At 39.1% G+C, this 19489-nt stretch overlaps 1 protein-coding gene across 1 annotated transcript in view; it reads left to right on the top strand.

Moving 5' to 3' along the window:
* Positions 1–2513: 2513 nt before the first annotated feature.
* Positions 2514–19489, top strand: part of CNTNAP5 (contactin associated protein family member 5) — a 232297-nt gene continuing 215321 nt past the window's right edge. Inside the window, exons 1-3 of the mRNA XM_068408092.1 lie at positions 2514–2703; positions 3334–3444; positions 10071–10264. Of these exons, the coding sequence (XP_068264193.1) occupies positions 2514–2703; positions 3334–3444; positions 10071–10264 (495 nt within the window). The remainder of the gene's footprint in view (positions 2704–3333; positions 3445–10070; positions 10265–19489) is intronic.

Genomic DNA, 19489 nt, shown 5'->3' with positions numbered 1-19489 from the left:
AATTAGACGCTTTTTAATGTGTTTCTTTTTTTCTAATTATCTGGTTGGCAAGGAAACATAGAAAACAACTGGCTAGTAAATGCTTTTCTTTGTGAATGTCCAGATATTTTAAATGATTCTGTAGTGTGGAACTGTCTTTGTTAAAAACAATGTTTTTAATAGACATATAATGTAGTTGACTCAAAGAAGCAAAGTTTTTATTCTGACGGGCAAACTGCCAAGTCAAAAGGAGCAGGGTCAGAAACTACAAACCTGGGAACACCTGGAATAAAGGTCCATTTCTGTCACATCAAGTGAGGGAGTTGAAGCCTCTTGAAATGTGGGTGCTGGGATTGCATGGTGGGAATCGGGATATTTTGGCTTTGCTTATAGTTTTACCATGGGTCTTCTCCAACCTTACATAAGCACAAAACGTTTTCCCTCTTTCTTGTCTGCACTCATCACAAAAGGAAATACAATAATAACATCCTTTCTTAGAGAGTTTTGTAATCTTGAGAAGTGTATGTTGGGTGATTATTTTGTTGTTATTTTGGTGGTTTTCTTCAATTCTTCCTCCTTATGGAAGCAGGGCCTAGGGGATGATCCTCCCTGTACATGCACGTCCTACCTTTTTGAACCCACTGGCCTATTTCAGCTAAGTTTTATAAAGATATCAGTCTCAAATCTGTACAGTTCATATGTGTAGTGTCTCTGACAAGGGATGCGTCAGAGCTACTCTGCATATGACCTAGATTGTTGTGCATGTACAAGTTGGCTGATATGTCCTAAGCACTTTACTGTACTTTGAAATTTCATTTGGCATGTAAAAGCTGTGCCATGTCCTGCATTGTAGGTCTGCATGCAGAGCTGTCAGATGCAACCTCCAATGTTGCAAGGTGAGTTTTGACTGAGGGAAAGGCAGAAGAATGACCTTGCATCTTGTTAGCGTATCCATTCAAACTGCACTTGGAGGAAATTCCTGCTTGCACTCTAAAGTCAGTCAGTCATTACTCTCTTATATTTCAAAAGTTGGACCGTATTGATCCTGGTATTCTCAGAAATGTCTCCAAATTGTTAATGCTGTCCTAAATCCTGAAGCCTTGAAATGACATGTTTTTATAGTTAGATATGAATTCAGGGAAGATCCCCGGCAGTAGTGTGTTCTTGTAGTTTTCCTCAACAAAAAAAAAGATCCCAGAATTTGGTGTGAAAATGATCTTATAATGCTGTAGCAGCAGAGATCCAGGTGAGTGTGTCTGGGGATGGATGCAAAGGATGTGGAAACATAGACAAAGCATCTGGTAGGTAGAAGAGCTAATTGTCACTTCCTAGGCTGGGGCCTCCAGAGATCCCAGGGAAAACTTTAAATGCACTGCTCTGAAATAGTTTACTCTGGCTGCTGTGCTGAGACACCTGGTGTCCTGCAGGTATCCAGTCATACCATCGGGAAAAGTGAGAATCCAGAGATTATCACTGTGACTCTTGTCATGGCCAACTTGTGGATCACAGGCTGATGTGTTGAGTATTCTCATGGTCCAGGAGCAACCACAGGGAACTGAAGAGAACCAGCAGTCTAGACACTATTTAAATTGAGAAGTCTGCATTCAGTTGTTTTCAACTTCAGGCTTTAAGTGATGCTGAATAGTCATATAAAACTGTTGCGAAGACCTCGAACCTCCTTTTGAGAGGTTCCCAATCCCCCTGCTGGGTTTCATAGAACACAGAATTTTGAGTGAGTTTGGTGCCCCGATGCACTTACCATTCAAGATCTCTGTTTAAATTACTGTTCAAGTCACAAGTGACAGTGAATTTAAGAGCCTCATTTTAATTTACAGATTTTTTTTTTTTTTAAAGTCCAGAAGAACAATTATGGCCTGACCTCACACCATACTAGGGGGCACAGCACTCCACAGAACTTTCTGCATTGCGGTCAAAAGTTCTATTTGAGACTCAAAGGCTGAAAGTGATAAAGAATATGTTCAGGACCTTGGTAACTTGTTTTGTTGGCTAATTATCCTAATGGCCAAAACATCAATGGCATACTTGTCCTTAATTTGTCTGACTTGCAGATCTTGTTAGGCCTTTTTGCTGATGGTAACCCAAGAGACGGAAAGGATTTCATAATTAAGTTTGCTTTTTGAGGTCCATTAGTCAATGCACTGATATAAATTATATCGATTGCACTGATTTTTCATATAGAGCTGGATTTTGATTACAACAGTATGTGGGCTGTTCTAGAGAGTCATTGCAGAAAGAGATGAGAAATATTTTAATGTAATCCTGCTCACTATGGGAAAGGTATCACCCAATTTTGGATCAGTCCTAAATTTGCTATAATTACTATAAAGTAATTTTTGCTTTAATTCCTTGTCTTTTGTAGCCCTGAAATATCATTAATGCATTACTCACTGCCTCCTTGCCACCCCCCCATCCTTGCAAATTGTATGTTTTCTCTGTGAGTGCAAGATGACTGTGGTGCCTGAGAACCTGCTAACCTGCAGGACTTATCCAGTAATTAGATCCATGTTCGCTCCATGGGAGATTCAATTAAAAATGAGAGGGTTTTATTATTATTATTCCCTACTGAAACCGCACACTATGTTCTTGAGCGTGTGTGTGGCAGCATTGTAATGAGCAAACTTACTTTACCTAACTCTACTCTTATTCAAACATGGGCTCAAAAATTCAACTTGAGCATTATTAGCCTAGCCCATCTGTCTTCAGGTGAGGATGTGAAAGTAAGAGGGGAAAGATGTAGTAGACTACTCATTTGGGTGAACAAAACTAATTTGGCTGTGTATATGTGTGAGAGCTTGGGGAAGAAATCAAGGAAGTGTTCAGTCAGGCTTTGTAATCGCAGTGTAACATAAGACTTTTGTGAAGCACTGGACACGCTCTTACATGTTGCAAAAGGCCAGGTGGCATATCCCTGTGTGTCACTTCCATACAGAAGTATGAAGTTGTAACTCCTACATTACGTTTCTGTTCTGTGGACAGCCTTTCCCGAACACAGTACCTAGGGTGTTCTCTAAAGTCTGCCGGGCATTACTACATTCTTCCAGTGGCTTTTGCAACAAGAGTCAACAGTAGATCATCAAATTACATTCTCTGAAAGGAAAACATTTTTAAGATTTTCGAGTATGCGATGTCTTAACAACAGCTCCCATCCAGCTGCCATCCCACCAGACTGTCATTCTGGAGGGTAAATTTCAGTCTCGCGCATGAATTCAGGCACAAGTGTCTCTGTCTACTAAGTAGAAACAAACACTACCTTGAAATAGCACAACTTGGCATATTTGTTGCTCGTGTGATGACCACTGTATGTTTTGTTTTCTGCTTTTCTTTTTTTTTTAGATAATTGTGATGATGCATTGGTATCTCCCTTACCTTCAACAGCCCTTACCAGTTCCTCTGAGCTCTTCAGTACTCACAGTCCCAGCTTTGCAAAGCTCAACAGGCGAGATGGTAAGGTTGCAACATGAAATGTCTAAACCATTCTTTTTAATCACATTTACAAAGAATAACTTTTTATGCTGTTTGTATGCAGTGCATTCAGAGCCAAGTTGAATAGAGGTGTTAATTTATGCTTCTGAGAGCTCTATTTAGGAGCAATTCCTTCCTTTGTTATAGAAAATTTATATTAAATTTGAAGCTCTCCACTTCTCTTGTAGAAACATCCTGAAGGAAGTTCAGATAGCCTTTTGCTTTTGAAGAGAGGTCTCAATCTTTAGAGCTTGAAGGTCCTTAGGCTTGAGACCCTATTCTAAAATGTAGGTGTTACACAACTCTGCAGAAATAGTGAAAATGAATGAAAAACTTTGCAGACATTTGCAATGAGGAATGTTTGAGGCCCAGATAATGAGTGCACACACAAGGTGAAACTATTAGGATCAAACTTGGTATCAGAAAAGAGAAGCTAGCAGTATCTAGGACACTGCATTGCAAATTTGGGTTGTTTGCTCCCATCTCATTCCCAAGTTAGAGCCCAAAAAGAGTAAAGCCCTGTGTTATCACATTACATATGATTTTAATTATAAGAAACACTGGAAAGTATGCTACTAGAAAATAAATGAGAATTTTCCTAATTAAACATAATCTCTGAGAGTCTGCTTTGATCAAACACTGTTTGATAAAACAGAAAGAAAGTAAAGGGGTTTCTCTTGGATGCTTGGCACTAATGTTAAGGAGTTGCTAGGTCATTAGAGAAGTGTTAGATGGGAATTACTGTATCATACTTAAACTCCTGAACCAGAGTTCCTCAGCAAGTAAAAGGTGATATGCTAGTTGCTCAACATACAGAAAGTTGTAAACATTGAGCATGATATTTGAGTTTGCCCTGGCTTTCCCTCCAACTGCTGGCTGGAACAGTGAGTAGACATGCTTATGTGATTTTGCAAATAGCTCTAGTGACTAATTTTACCTGCAGAAAAGAGGTAGAGATTCAAAGTCAATATTATTGCAAGTTGAGCTCTGGCTGTACTGTATTTTAAAGTTATATTAACAATATCTAAAATAAATTGATAATGATTGCAATTTAAGGGCAAAAAAATGAAATAGGTCTTATTTAGGAGTGCTAGAGTAGTTTTGCCACGTAGCAGGGTGTAATGTATTCTAGTTCTTTAGACATACAGTATCGCATCAGCAAGGTCCATGCCATCTTCTGGCACAAATTGTAAGAACAGGAAGACGGAGTATTGAAACTGAGCCCTAGCAAGGAAGTTATTTCATGTTTTGAAGGCTTATGTGATAACTGATGAGCTAAGCCCAACACAGCCATTTAGAAGCTAAATTCTACCTTGCTTAGTTCTTTTGTTGCACAGACTAATAGAAATGCACTAATGTAGTGCCAGCAGAATTCATATGGGTACTTCATCTTGGGTTGGAGGAGCAAGCAGTGGTAAATGGTGGCTGAAGGAACTTTCTTTGGCTGATACTTGAATGCAAACAGTAGATATCTTCGCAAGAAATAATACGCACTAACAAGGACTGTGCCTTGGCTTTCTAGTAATGTTGGAGTGTTTTGATGAGTTGGCTTAGCTTTGTTTGTAATTGATAACAATGCTGCAAGTAACAGTGCCGCGAGGTAGAAAGCCACATAAATATATTTGTTCATGTAAATATGAATGCAACAGGTGAAGATGAATTTATAAAACACAGTCCAGACCTACATCAACAGAAAGTTCTAATTCATCAAATTGATTCAGTAACAAATAACAATAACTGAAAGGCTGTTGCTGAAAAAAATGCCTGCAGCAGTGAAATGTGCCATTAAAAAAAAACAAACACACAAACTACCCATGAGTAAAGCTTTGTATGAACCGCTGAAAGCGTTCAATTAAAATGCTGATATATCTGTACTGGTAATAGTAAAGCAGTTAGTGTAATTCTGATAAACATGATTCTGAGGTACAAAACATATTCGTTACCCATGAGAGGGATTAATCAGCTTTTTTGTTTATAGTAAGTAAATAATGAAAAAGAATAAGAAAACTGCTACAATATGACTGTATCGGTTGAGCTTTTTCAATTCTCTATTAGCTTGCAGTCTGAGTAGTCAGTATGGGCAATTATTACGTATGGGAATATAAAACATATATAATGTCAAAAGAAATTTGTTTTATGGCCAGGAAGTGTTTGATCTGGGCATTAAAGTAAAACTCTGCAGCAGCAAAGCACTTAGTTGCAGCAGGAAGTCCAGGAGTTTGTAGCACAATATAAAGCCAGTTCAGCTGCTTGTAAGGCACAGTAGGGTAGAAACAAGCGTTTCGTTTGCTTCATATTAGTAAACTATAAATAAGTATAGGCATCCTGAGCAGCCCTGTGGAACATCAAGGAGCATTGACTGCACAACACTGGGCTTAAGTGCAATTTTTGAAATAATTATGGCAAAATGTACAAATGGTCTGAAAAAGAAAAAAAGTATTTGATCATATTTCTTTGAGTCATACAGGTCTCCAACTGAGAAACCATCTGATCTTTGTTCTCCTCATATTTCTAGCATTATGATTTGTTGCCATGGAGAATATGAGCAATGTATCAGGTTCCTGTGGTACTGTTTCTCCACTAGGACATTTTCTCCATACTATACTGAACCTCTACCCTGAAATGTTCCACATAAAACGTGAAATGTGTGAACTGTGAGGAATGATGGTGTAGCCTTTTCTCAATGCGCAGAATCCTATCAAGGCCAGTGTGAACATGGTGGGCAGAATGGGAAAATTACGTCATTGTTTCTAAGGGTCATACAAAGTGCCAAGCACATATTGACTTTGAGCTGTCTCCCATTGACTGTCTCCCATTTTCTTCAGAGAAAGGCAGTGTGGCATCTTAATACATTAGTACTTTCCAGATTACCTGAAAGCAAATGTACAGAGCTGGTTGGTGTAATAAGAGCCACATATTGTCTGTTTTGTTTATGCCACACTATTAATAAAAGGTGTATGGTCCTCTTCCATTTCCTTTTGCCCAGCTGCAGGAAAATGGTGTCAGGACTGTGCTCGTGTCTGTTTAAAAGAGTTGATGTCCTGTAAACATTGTGTCTTCAGTAGCTTTGTTGCCTTCGCATCCTACGTTCTTGTCTCTTGTCCTGTGCCTGCCCTGACCAACATTTCCCAGAGTGAGCATCATGGGCAGGCAGAGAAGCAAATGGCTGTAAAAGAGTTGCTATACTTTGGATGTGCTTTTTTTTTTTTGCTAATTACTAAATAAACATATGGGGTGGGATGTGACACAGTATAAGGAATGATGTGCATGAAAGAAATGGGCAGACACAGTTTGTGCTGGAAAAAGATGCCAATATCTCTTGTGCCACCTGCTCTGTATAACAGCAAATTTGAAGGAAAAAGAACATTTATTGATTTTTGGCACTCACAGTAGTGTTTGGTGAGGATTGAGATACTCTCAAAGTAAGCAGAAGTTATGTGCTTGCTTAATCCTTGACTAGCAGAAGTGAGAGAGGCCCAACAGGAAAAGCTTTAGTTCTGCCCTAAGTGACGCAGACGATGCAGGTTTGTTGTTGCAGGGATTTTAACTGCCTTCCTTATAAGGCAGTAGAATTACTGTCCATCTGTGAAAACAGTAATGGTGGAAGGTTTGGGAGAGGGAAATTTTTGCCATGGGAAGGTGTGTGAAGCAGTTGCTGTTATGTAAAGACATGGTCTGTAACCGACAACATCTCTCCTGCAAGACCAGCTTCTGGAGAGGTGATGCTATGAGCAGGTGACACTGCTGTTACGTCTAGACGGACATTCCCAACAGGCAAATGTGCTCGTGTGGAGATATATGCAGTTCAGAGGTGCCATGTAATCTGGCTCAAGCTCACCACAGATCTCCAAATTTCCATTCAGTGTGTATTGTTTGTTTGACTGACTTCAAAAATATAAACCTGTGTGCCGTACTCAAACTGGAAAATAGTGGTGCGTTGTAAAGCAGAATACTTTTGTGGAATGTATGTCAACATTCTGCCACTCCTAGCAACAGAAGGGGAGAGACCATAAACTACATAGATGCTAGTTATGATGTTTAACAAACTACTGGAAAGTACCTGTGTTAGTAAGCTTGGCTTAACAACTTATATGTAAACTAGAACAGAGAGAAAAAAGATTTTTTTTCTTTTTTTTTTTTCTTTTTAATGAGAAACTCATCAAACAAATTACTTGTTATAAGTCATTTTCCTCCATCTGGTTGTTGCTGTTCATGTTGTAGAAAGACTGATTGACGAGACAATGAAGTAAAGATGAAAGTGCCCACCATCTCTTTTAATATTTACTGAAACACCTAGAATAAGCTCTTTGGAGCATTGAAGGGAACAACTTTGTTGCCACAGATATGCCAGAACTCCTGAACTTAATTTCTATGTCCTGACAGTTCCTGGAACAAACTGTAACTAAGCAGCAACTGTCATGTTCCGAAATAGACATTTCAGATATTGGCTATTACAATCCAAAGGAAGGTTTCCCTTGGCTGCTGTGTACACTAGTCCCAATTCCATGTAGGAGAAATATGCAGCTTGTTGTCTTTGAACACAGAAATATTCCTTATATGGCATTTAAAATAAAAAAAAAGATAAAAAGAGAGGGGCAGGGAAGAAGAAACATTGATAGGATTTTTAACAGGAAGTATTATAGTCTTATCTAAGCTATATATCTGCATAGCATTAAAAGAGAGATGTGACGTAGTCAGAGAATTGGGTGATGAAATTCCTAATGTTCGCATTAGAACTTTCATGGCATGCTCATAGGGGAGAGTATTCTATCTAAGGTAGGTAAAATAATCACAGTGACAATGAAGACTTCTGTTGTGATGGAAAAAGACAAAATAAAGCATGGCATTAGCAAGCAGTATGCATTGGTTTGGTTACAAACTATTTTCCCTGGAGAGTTCTGGTAGAGGAAGGAAGACTACTCAGTCTTCCAGGGGAGCAGGGACGATACTCAATTCTGGTTATGGAATAAACATGCTTCTGTTTCAGGAATTGGGACTAAACCCTAGCTTAATGAACTGTAAATAACAAAAATTGTAATGCCTATTCTTAGACAAAGGAATTTCAGATGTGAGTAGGCAAATCTATTTGTGGTCCAGGAAAATAAAGAACATTTTTAAAGGGCAAAGTTATTGAAATTGACTTCTTTGATATAAGCCACATCTACTGATCTTTCAGCTCAGTTCACTTCAATAAACTATTCATGGAGCAGCTTTGAGACAGATCAGTTAATAAGATTAAAATATTAAGGTAAACCCAGCTACTTATAACCAAGTTTGGTGATGCTGTTTCTTTGGAAACACGTATTTGGAATTATTGTTGTAGTTTACATGAAGAATTGTTAATGCTTTACTCTCAACTCTGAATTTCCCCCTTTCCTTCCCAGTGTGATTGTGTTCACTGTAATCTCACAGAAGTGCTTTTTGTAAGCTTGACTAATAACGGCAAAACATATAAGATGGTGGGTTGCAGAAGCAGCGACAGCCTGACAATTTGCTGCTTTAGATACTTCATTAATGGCCTCCGCGCTCTTCGTAGCTGCATTGTTCACTTATTTGTAAGGCTGAAGTGAATGCTAAGTGTATACAGAGAATAAAAGTGTGCAAGTAGAAACAAGTCAAAAGAAAATAAACATAGCCTGTAATTTAAGGGTGTAAAAGAAAGCAAGAGAACATAAAATAATATATGCCAGTCTGGAAAGATTGCCTTTTTAACTGCAAGCTCACATTTATTGTAGGGAGTGAAGTGGTGAAATCAAGCAGTGGTTGCAGTTCTGTTTCACTGGCTTGGCATTACCATGAGCCTGTTTAACCCTCTCTAAGAATTCAAGGGATAGTACATATCCTTACTTTTTAAAGGACAACACACATTACAAGCTATCAGCTCCCATGTGATCGTGACTTCTGAAGTCTCCATTCCTGAATGGAGAAGTGGATTGTGGAAGTGGATAATTTGCAACTCGTGTTTGTCCTTATGAAGATCTTGTTTGTTCTTTTGTTTAAGATAAAATATATGCTCACTTAACGTGCACCTTGCGTAAGGAAGAGGTTACTTTCCAGTGTGAAAGCAGTCCTTTTAGTGGTTCAATCAAACAGTCTCTAGCTTTACAGTGTATTATGTGAATTGTATTTACAACCTGTAATTAAACCATTCTTTCAAATACTTAATAGGGCACAAATCAAGATAAGTAACATTTTGGCATATCTTTCAAAATATAGCAAAAAAGAGAAAATGTCAAAGCAAATTAGAAGCTAGAAAATCATCATTCCCAGATTTGCAGAAGCATGCGAGGAGGGAATAGATAGGATTTTTTTTGTGTGTGACTGAGGATGTGCCAACCTTACTGACATTTGTCCTCCTGATAAAGAACAGATTTCCTTAAAATTTCTTAGAAATTCAAAAATCCTTTTTAACTTTTGGTTAATTAAGAAACCTTAAGGAAGCACACCCCATGTAGTGAATTTCCTAATATTAAAATATGAACAAAGAGCTGTGTGTTCAGGAAGTAGACTCCTCTGCGATGACCTGAAATAATAGCATGGTTCTTTCTGAAGTATAATTTCTTGTGCTGTCATTGTCATCTAAATTATCCTTATCCAATCTCTTTCAGGAGCTGGTGGCTGGTCCCCGCTGGACTCAAATGAGCAGCAGTGGCTCCAGGTTGATCTGGGAGACAGAGTGGAGATTGTCGCTGTCGCTACCCAGGGCAGGTACGGGAGCTCAGACTGGGTAACCAGCTATACGCTGATGTTCAGCGACACCGGCCGCAACTGGAAACAGTACAGACAGGACGACACCATCTGGGTAGGTCTGAACTGCGGGTGCCTTTGGCCCTGGATCTTTCTGGTTCAGGCTCATTTTGGCATTTGGAAGAAAAAGCTTTGGTTTCAGATCAGAGGAGTGCTGCAGTGGTGAGAGAGCAGACCTGAGTGACTCTACAGGATGTTTTGATCTAAATGGGTTATGTCACCGACTGTCTGTGTAATACAAGTTTAGGCCCTCAGGACGTCATTGTTTGTCAGACTATGAGGATGCTCGGGGCGCACAAAGTGACCTGCATGCTTCTGTGCCTGGTTGGCTTTGATTGAGGCACACCAGGGTAAATAGGGCTAATCACCTACACACTTTCTCTAGGAGATACAGAAATTAACTCTGTGTCTTATGCACGATTGCTAGCCAGAACAACAGATCTCGTGCTGGGGGAGGTGGGTGGTAAATTGCTCCTTGGCTGGAGAAGGCTGGAGCTGCAGCATGAGTTGTGGGGTGATTTAGCTCATGCACTAAAAGTGCTCAAGGCTTTTCCTAAAATTTTAACGCAGACTTGACACTTGCTGTGTCACAAGTTCAATGTGTGGCCGTGCCAGGTGCTGTCAGTAGGACTGTGTGCAGTAGCAGTGCCACCTCAAGTGTGGATGGAGAAGTTTAAAAGTCTTCCTTTTGTATGGAAAATATGAATTGTTAACGAATGGTAACATCCTCTCTGTGCTGTATCCTCTTGTTCTGAGGATCAATAGCCCTGGTAGCATGATAGTATGTGATGGTAAATGAAACATACTCTTCATGAAAATAAAAGGGAACGTTTTAAGGGTGACCAAGTAGACTTCTGGTTTTGTCTTAAATTCTACTTTGGTTAACACCTTGGCTAAATGCTGTGTCGTAAAAGTAGATTTTGCTTCCAGAACATGATGACTGCAAATGAGGAGAGTTGTAGTGCAGCAGGAAGAGGGGAGAAAGGCTGCTTAATTTTTTCCTGAGCATGTTGCAGGCAGTGAGGGGTGCATTTACAAGGAGGTTAATTTCTGCAGTTTTAAAATGCATTGAGTTGCCACTGTCTTTGTTTTATCATGGTTTGATTTAGGGAAAGCTAGTGAAATCCTCCTTCCTTTAGAAAGGCAACTTTGTCCCAAAGATGGTCATAAAGTTGTCAAATGTGTCTCTGCTTCACCTGTCACTTAAAAAGTTATATTAGGCTTTGCTTCAGATACTTATACCTTTTGTTTTTGGTGTGGTGGATGTTTTTGTGTTTAAATTTAAACAGTGGAATTTCATTCTGGACTGAATATAGTGATTATTTAAGCTCTTGACTTCTATCCTTGGGACTCAGAAATACAGAACTGAAGTATTTTTACAGACTTGGTGTCATTAAGTGCTTCCTCCCTGAAAATATTATGTGCCTTATATTAAGATAAATTAATTTTTTATTACATGTCTAACTTTTCAGTCCTTTCCTTTTTGGAAAGCCTTGACCTTTTATTTTCTTTTGTAAATTTTTCTTCTTAAAGGGAAACTTGAAAAGTCAACATGTAGAATTTACCATAGCAAATCTTCATGCCCTAAGAATCCAATTTTGTGAGTTTCTGAACTGGCACCTAATATTGAGCACAAGAATAAGAACAAGCCTAGCAGGCATTTATCAGTGAATTAGGATTTATGAAGAACCTGAACTCTCATGTTTTACTAAGTGATCAAGCATGAAGGTGATTCAGAGCGTAGACCCTGACACAAGTTCTAAAGCATCAGTAGATCTGGAAGCTTGCTTTCTGAAAGGGTAATTTGTGTATGCCATAGGCTACAAAGGGTAGTTTTGTATATATATTTTGTATATAATTGAGGAAAAATGAAATAGAATTTGGATGTGGAAAAGGTAGCACTGGGGGAAGGATCTGGATATTTTTCCCCTCACATGGGTTTCTACAAGTCACACTGACCATGCAAGTCAGTAACATAATTCGAGTCCAGAAGAACGATTTGCTCCACGTCCCCAGGCAGAGGGCTTGAGGGATTGTTAGGATGCAGCACCAAACTTTGCTGTTGGAAGTATCCGATAGTGAAAACCCAAAGTGAGCTTGTTTGACATTCCATTAGACTCTACAGTCCACCTAAACTGGCAAGTCTCATTGACACTTAGGAGCCTGTATGCCTGTGCATGGAATTAATGAAGATCAAGAATTCCTTCTGTACAATTTTTATTCTAACTAAAGAGAAAGTTGATTCTTTTTTCCTGGCACTTTTGGATTTGTTTCACTGAATTAAATTAGATCTTGAGAGCCATTTGGAGCACAAAGAGGAAAGCCAAAGAGGCTTTCAGAAGCGTGTATAGAATTGTAATATCAGATTTTTCAGTGTTTGTTTTTTTTAGCAGTAATCCTTTCCTTAGGCTTTTTTTCTAACTAAGAAGAAAAATAGAAGTGTGCTGTCCAGCCGTATGTTGAAGGTTTTTCTATAAAAGTCAGACTGTTGGATGAAACGAGGACCAGCACACCATGGTGCTTGTCTTAAACATCTGGGCTGTTAAATACTGTAAGGGTAGTTCTGCATTGCACCCCTCTCGGAAAGAACCATCGCCCTTGACTTAAGGGGGGGCAGTGGAGTGGACCGTTTCACGGGGATAGGAATGCAGCACCCCAGGGTAGCCTCCACTGTCACAATCTGTGTCAGTGTGCGCTGTGCCAATCTGTCACAAGATTGGTAGTTTCAGCCTTAGGAATCTGCATTCCGTTCTTTTTTTTTTTTTTTTTGGCAGGGTGGTCTGTCAAAGCAATTCAAGATAGATGTCAGGGCAATGTGGCAAGTTACCAGGTTACCTCTCAGGCACAGGTGTGGAGGAGTTAAAATCTAGGTTGTTGAAGAAAATACACCACTTCAGATATCTCAGATGGTTGGGTGGGAAACACATCCCTGCCCCTCCACAGGCTTTAACTTTGAAACTTTTTTCCGCTGTCCTTTGGACAGGGTTTTAGGACTCTCTATGTCCCTCAGGACTTGGAGCTTTTTAAGATTTTCTTTTTAAATTTTTGTGTGTAGCTAAAAGGACTAGAAGTTTACGTACTTCATTGGTTTTTTGTTTCAGAAAGCTGTGCCGTTCCTAACTTAAGAGGTGGTCAATACTGACTCATAGCTCAGATGGGGCTGTAAAATCTGAATCATTGCATGGAGATCATTAATTGATGTCTGCTGTATCAATATAAAATATTGATATGCACTGGACCTGTCAGGTTTGCTGATACAGCTTCTACTTTAGCAAAACTATCTGGAAGTTTGTGCTTTGCTGTATGCATATTACTGAATGTCTCACACCAATTGCTCGTGGGTGACAACTTATCATTCATTTACAGCTGTTGTAAAGGGAGATTGAGTATCAGTATAAGGGACCTAGATAGTCTGGTGAATTTGTTTGTTTTCTGAAGGCAATATAACTGTGTGGAGAACCATTTCACAGAATAATGATATACTGAATTGCTGAAAAGAAGGGTGTAAGAAGTACCTGGGCTTCAAGGCAAGCTTTTGATTTCAAGTAGAAATTTGAAGTTTCACTTTGGTTTAATTTGTTTGCTGGAATGCAAAGGAAAACAAGGTCTTGAAATTTCTTGTCCAATATGTCTGTTAAACTAAAACAGGCAGAAATCCTTAATTTCTATTCAGCCCAAGTCAGATTTGAACTGCAATTCCTCCCCACCCATCTGCATGACCCAGAGACAAAGTTACGGAGTATTCCCAGCTGGCTGTATGGCAGTGCTCTCTTAGAGGAGAATGTCCTGGCCCAGCCTTTCCTCGCTGCATGTCATGGGCTGTCGGCCATGTTTGGTGGAGACAGCAGGAGGGCAGTAGCTCCTTTCATAATCCCTGCGTAAGTCTGCCCAGATGAAATTTTTCCTAATCATGTCTTCACAAATGTCTGATGGTCCATATTGCAAGTGGTGCTCCTGAGGAGTTTTTTCCAGCCATCTGGGTATAGGTTTTGTCCACCCATATGGAATATGTGTCCTTCAGTGCCCCTGAGACCTGGGTACATAAATTCTATATTGGGCTGCCGATAAGACAGATGTTTGCACACCAGTATATATGACATATCACTAGTAAAAATCCCTTTTTACAGAGATTACAAGGCTTGTTATCCTCCTCGCACGGCATGCATACAGCTCCCATCAACTTCACCGTTAATGAGCAATGCATAGACAGATCACGAGGAGAATCAGAAAACCTCTTGCATTTTCACTCAGCCTGTGTTTATGATGTTACTAAATTCTGCAGCTGGAGTTGAAGACAAGACAGATTAGCCATTTAAAACCAATTTTCCAACCCCATTTGTATTTAAATAATCTTGTTACAAAAGGACTCTGTGGTTCAGAGCAAACTAGACTTATAATTATATTTTCAATATGGATAAATCAGCTGTGTGTGGACACACTAGCTATTGTTTGGGAGACATAAAACATAAATCTTATTGCTTGTAACAAGTAGATGATTTTTCAGTGTTTTTAAGTGTTGAATAATTCAGAATTTACTTTACCTGCATACGCACCACAGCTTGAGTCAGTCCAAATTATGTATATTACTAGGACAAAATTGTGGGCTGTGATATGATGCTATTTCATTTTAGATAGCAATTTTTGCTGTGTTGAAAAATGCTTTACAAAGCTCAAAAATGCAATTATGCAGGAAGACACAAAGGAAAGGTGATGGAGTAGGCATAGATGTATGCAAGAAAAAGAGATGTTTAGACAAAGTTTTGAAAGGAGAGGGGAAGTTGTGAAATTGGAGATAAAGGCAGACTGCTCTGATGGTGGCAGAGAAGGCTCTTAGAACAATGAATTTGTGCAGAAAGGCAATAAAGGGGAAAAAAAGGCATAGATAGCAAGGAAATACTTCATACTCTGCAAACATATGCACATACTTCCACATATTAAGCAGAAGTTTGGAGTTGACTGTTAGTTGGTGAAACTTCTCACACATCTGAACATGGAAGGGAGAAGATGGCTTTGGGTGGAAGGGGGACTGTGAGCCCTAACCCCAAAGCTGGATTACAAGTTAGGAAGTGCATCTCTGGTGTTGGACCATGACACCTGGGTCATGCAGGATACAGAGCAGAGCTTCCCCCATGGAGAAGTGCCACGGTGTCAGTCCCACTTCTTGTAGGTGTGAGGGTGCTGTGCGGGGTGGGGCTGGAGAGTTGACAGGAGGCTGAGGATGCGTTAGGAATATGTAATTGTCAGGAGAGCAGGAAAAGTGTTTAACAGAGGTGATAAAGACTCCTTGCATCTCTTTTCCTCGGGAAATCTCTTGCTTGCACGTGTGAGCTTTTGCTGAACAAGAGGCTTTTCTAATGAAACCTAGAGGAGGGTCATTCTTAATTGGCTTATAAATCTACAGGAGTGCCGTAAACTTTCCCAATTCCACTCTAGCTGGATAATGATTGTGGAACTGTTTTGGTAAGTTAATTATCGTGAACAGAGTTAGAATATTAATCTTCTTGTCAGATTTATAGTTGTGCTAATTTATTCTAAAACATCTTTTATCTCCAAGTCCTAATGCCCTCCAAGCAAGGCCAGAGCAAAATCCTACCTGTAGTGATGAGAAGTCCTACATTGTTTGCTTGGATTAGAGAATGAGTTTCTGCTTGTCCTGTTACAACACTTCCCACTGTACTAGTATTCAGATATATTTAATCTCCTCTGCACAGTGATTATTACCAGGCAAATAGGTGTTAAACAGTAAGTATCTATGGATTGTTTTCTTTTCCATCACCTTTGCTCTAAGAAGGAAAGAAGAAAAAAATGCCAATTGCTACTTTCAAGTAGGAACGAAGGAACCAATTCACTCTTGCTGCAGGGAAGCAAGGTTTTCAGAGGTTTTCACTGCTTTTCCTATAAGAGCTGTGTTATTAGAGGTTTTGAAGAGGCAACCATTACCCATTTGTTGTATTTGGGACTGTTCTTATTTAAGACTACCTGATTCTTAGATGCTGTTTGGATGTTACTAATTTGCATCTAATTCTGGTTTATCTTACTGAGCTGGCTTCAAATGTGGCCTTTGAGCATGTTCTCAGGAAATCTGTCTGTCCTGATACTGCTAAGGCAGTCCTCCCATTAGGAGGATAATTCAAAGTGTCAGTATATCCATTTTTGTTACGTGCACTCTGTATGGATTTATGCCTGAATAAAATGGATATACTTAGATTGCAAATTATCCTTTAGTGTTGAGATACTTGAGTTAGCCTTAAGCTAATTGAATTTGGTATGAATTCTGTGACCTTACAATGTGCTTTATAGTTGATTAACTGTAAAGTGATATTAAGGTGGAGTCTAGAGAATTTAATGCTGATATTAACATGATATCCATCAATAATGTCTTCAGTAATTCTCCATGCTTGGTATTTGGCAGTAGTTCACCCTGACCTGGGAAACTGCAAGAAACATGGTTATTTGCAGTCTGTGCTATTGTCACTGACCTCCCAGTCTTACCCCTTTGCAAGTTGCCTGAAATTTACTTTTTCTGTAACCATTTAACATAGGAAGACTGTGAAATGTTCCTTGATTTCTCATTCCTACATCCCAGATCTTCTGTACAATCTTGTCTCTCCACTGCTTCATGTCACCTATAGGGAGTATAGGCTATGACTCTGTAGTGTTGGCCCTAACGGACTGTAGTGGGAAGAGTGGTTGGTATGGTTCTGGTTGGTGAAGTCTGACCCTAAAACAAACATGTCTTCCAACTGCCTCCAGCAGATTTGTCTGCCACAGCCAGAAAGCTATTGTTTTCCCTTCCAGGCATCTGCTAAGAAAGTGAATGTTAGTGGCAGCATGCGAAGATGACTAACGCGGAAAATAGTGGACATTTCCTCTCAGATGGGGGATTTTAGCCAGCAACTCTTTCATATCAGTAGACCAAGTTTCATTTTTCTTGTTTGCAAATTGTGTTCTATGGTATGTGAAGCTATAAATAGGTGCGTTTACAAATTATAAATAAATATGGAACAAATAGTGCTTTAATCCATTTGTAGTTTCACCTCTGGTGAGCAAATGACCATTTGCAAATGGACTAAAATGAGAAAGCAGCATAGAGCAAAGAACAAACGGTAAAGCTGTTTTGCTAAAGGAAAATGCATCATTAATTTGTTCGTAGCAAACAATTTACAAAGATTAGCTGAATAAAAACATCCCAGGGATAAGCACTAAAGCTGATCCACCCACAGCTGAAAACCATTTTGAAACAGTAATAGTTGGATTGACTGCAGTGCTGCAGAAAGAAGTTACCTGACTCCTCAAATTGCTTCCAGAGCTATACATATTCAACCAAGAAAGAGCCTTTACAGAATACAACATGCAAATGTTTTTCTTCTACAATTTCCCAGTGAAGCCTGTGCTAATTTCCATAGTCCTTCTGGGTCATATTAATCAGGATTGAGTGGTTTCTGGGGTTGCTATCGAGATCTGGAGTTTTATAATCTTAAAAAGTCTGTTCAAATTGAATGATTCTAATGCAAACAGCTCATATGTATTGTGTACTGCTTGAGCATCTTGGTAAGCAGCCAGACCAATGGCTACATGCACAAGGAGAACCACTTGACAAGGAGTTGTTTGTGTGGAGTACTTACTGGGAAGGTGATGGGACCTTTTGGGGCATTTGCTCATGGAGTACCTGGAGACAGGAAGACAGACAGACAGACACACACACCCACCCACCCACCCACCCCCCCCCCCCCCCCCAAAAAAAAAAAAAAAAAAAAAAAGAGCATTGCTAGTCATCACTGGATATGCTTCCAGAGCTCAGGTCTTCAGTGAGTTTCTTTGTAGTTGCTTGGTATATTTTGGAACAACTGAGAATGGCTTGAGTTGTCTTAACATCCAGTTCTTTTGGGGAACTGGCTAACAAGAGTACTGTGACTGTACTATCATGTACTATAAAATAAGACAGGTTGCCCTGCTGCTGAAAAGTGTGTCACTTCTACTTATTCACTCTTAGATTAGATTAAGCTAAATAAATAACTAGGTTATCAGCTCTGCTTGTTTCTCTTGGAGTGTTCAGGTTTTCAGTAACTGCTATAAGATTGTACGTATTTTGCTCTGAGCCCTGTCTAAACTTTGAATTATTCCTGTAGCAAGAAGCTCATTGACAGAGGAGTAGAAACCCATTGATTGTGGCTAGTGGAAATGACACATAAGAAGAAGACGCAAGCTATAAACCACTGCAAACCACTCCAGGACTGGGCTTTTATTGAGATATTAAACACTGATAGAGTATTGGCTAGGCAAAGGAATGTGATGTTATACAGACACCAGGTTTAGTGATAAGACATGCTAGTAAACTGCTGAGCATCTTGGAAGGAGAAGAGGAGAAAGGAGAGAATTACTGTGATACCTGAAATGGAGATGAGGCGATAGAGAAGGAGGGAGACAGGCAAAGAGGTTGAAAGTGATAGTTAATGCCCAGAGTTTTTAATACCTAAGATGGAAATAAAGACCTTTTTCATCTTCAGTCAGTATCAGCAGAAACAAAGGATCTCTTATTTCTGCTCATCCTCTTCTTGGTTAGCAGATTTATATACCACTTTAAGTTAATATACTTGATGTTTCCTACTTTTTTTTTTTTTTTTTTTTAAACCTGCCAGTACCTGTCCTGGAATATTCCAAATCTGGAAATAGTGTTTCTCTCTAATGCCTAATATAGACAAAATAGAAATATTTAACATATTTTATTAGATATGTTGCCTAATTAAGAAAGAAAGAATAATTAGTGAGATTACTGATATTTTTAAAAAGGAATACAAGTATTGTTCTTAGTATGGAGGACCTCTTTTACTACATTTCATTTCCAAATGTGTGGTGTATATTTTATATTCTTTCAGTGGCTTCCAAGTTTTAGTGAATGAGAATTTTAAAAACAATTATATAATCATTAATCTTGAAGGTCATTATACCAATTGTACTTCTGTTTCTCAAAGCTGTTTCTCAGGGGAATGGGGAGGGATAGAAATCCTTAGAAGATCTCTTGAGGTATGAAAAAATGTAAGAACAAAAATTGGTATCTGCAGAATAAATAAGCCTGTCCATGTTCCTTTGAAATTTAACATAACTGTGAAACTTGTTAATATGTGTCTGACACTTTTGGGGAGCTGCCTGTTCTGCAGGATTCAGCATGTTTGTGGAGTTAGTAATCAAAGATAAAAAAGTGTGAGCAAACCAAGATAGAGAGTAAATCCTGAAGCAGTGTTACTTGAAGAACTTTAATCCTTCAGGGAATAAGTATGCA

This window comes from Nyctibius grandis, chromosome 9 (genome assembly GCF_013368605.1).
Source record: "Nyctibius grandis isolate bNycGra1 chromosome 9, bNycGra1.pri, whole genome shotgun sequence".
Lineage (NCBI taxonomy): Eukaryota > Metazoa > Chordata > Aves > Nyctibiiformes > Nyctibiidae > Nyctibius > Nyctibius grandis.
Note: the sequence above shows the minus strand (reverse complement) of the source record. Positions and strands in the feature narration are given on the sequence as shown.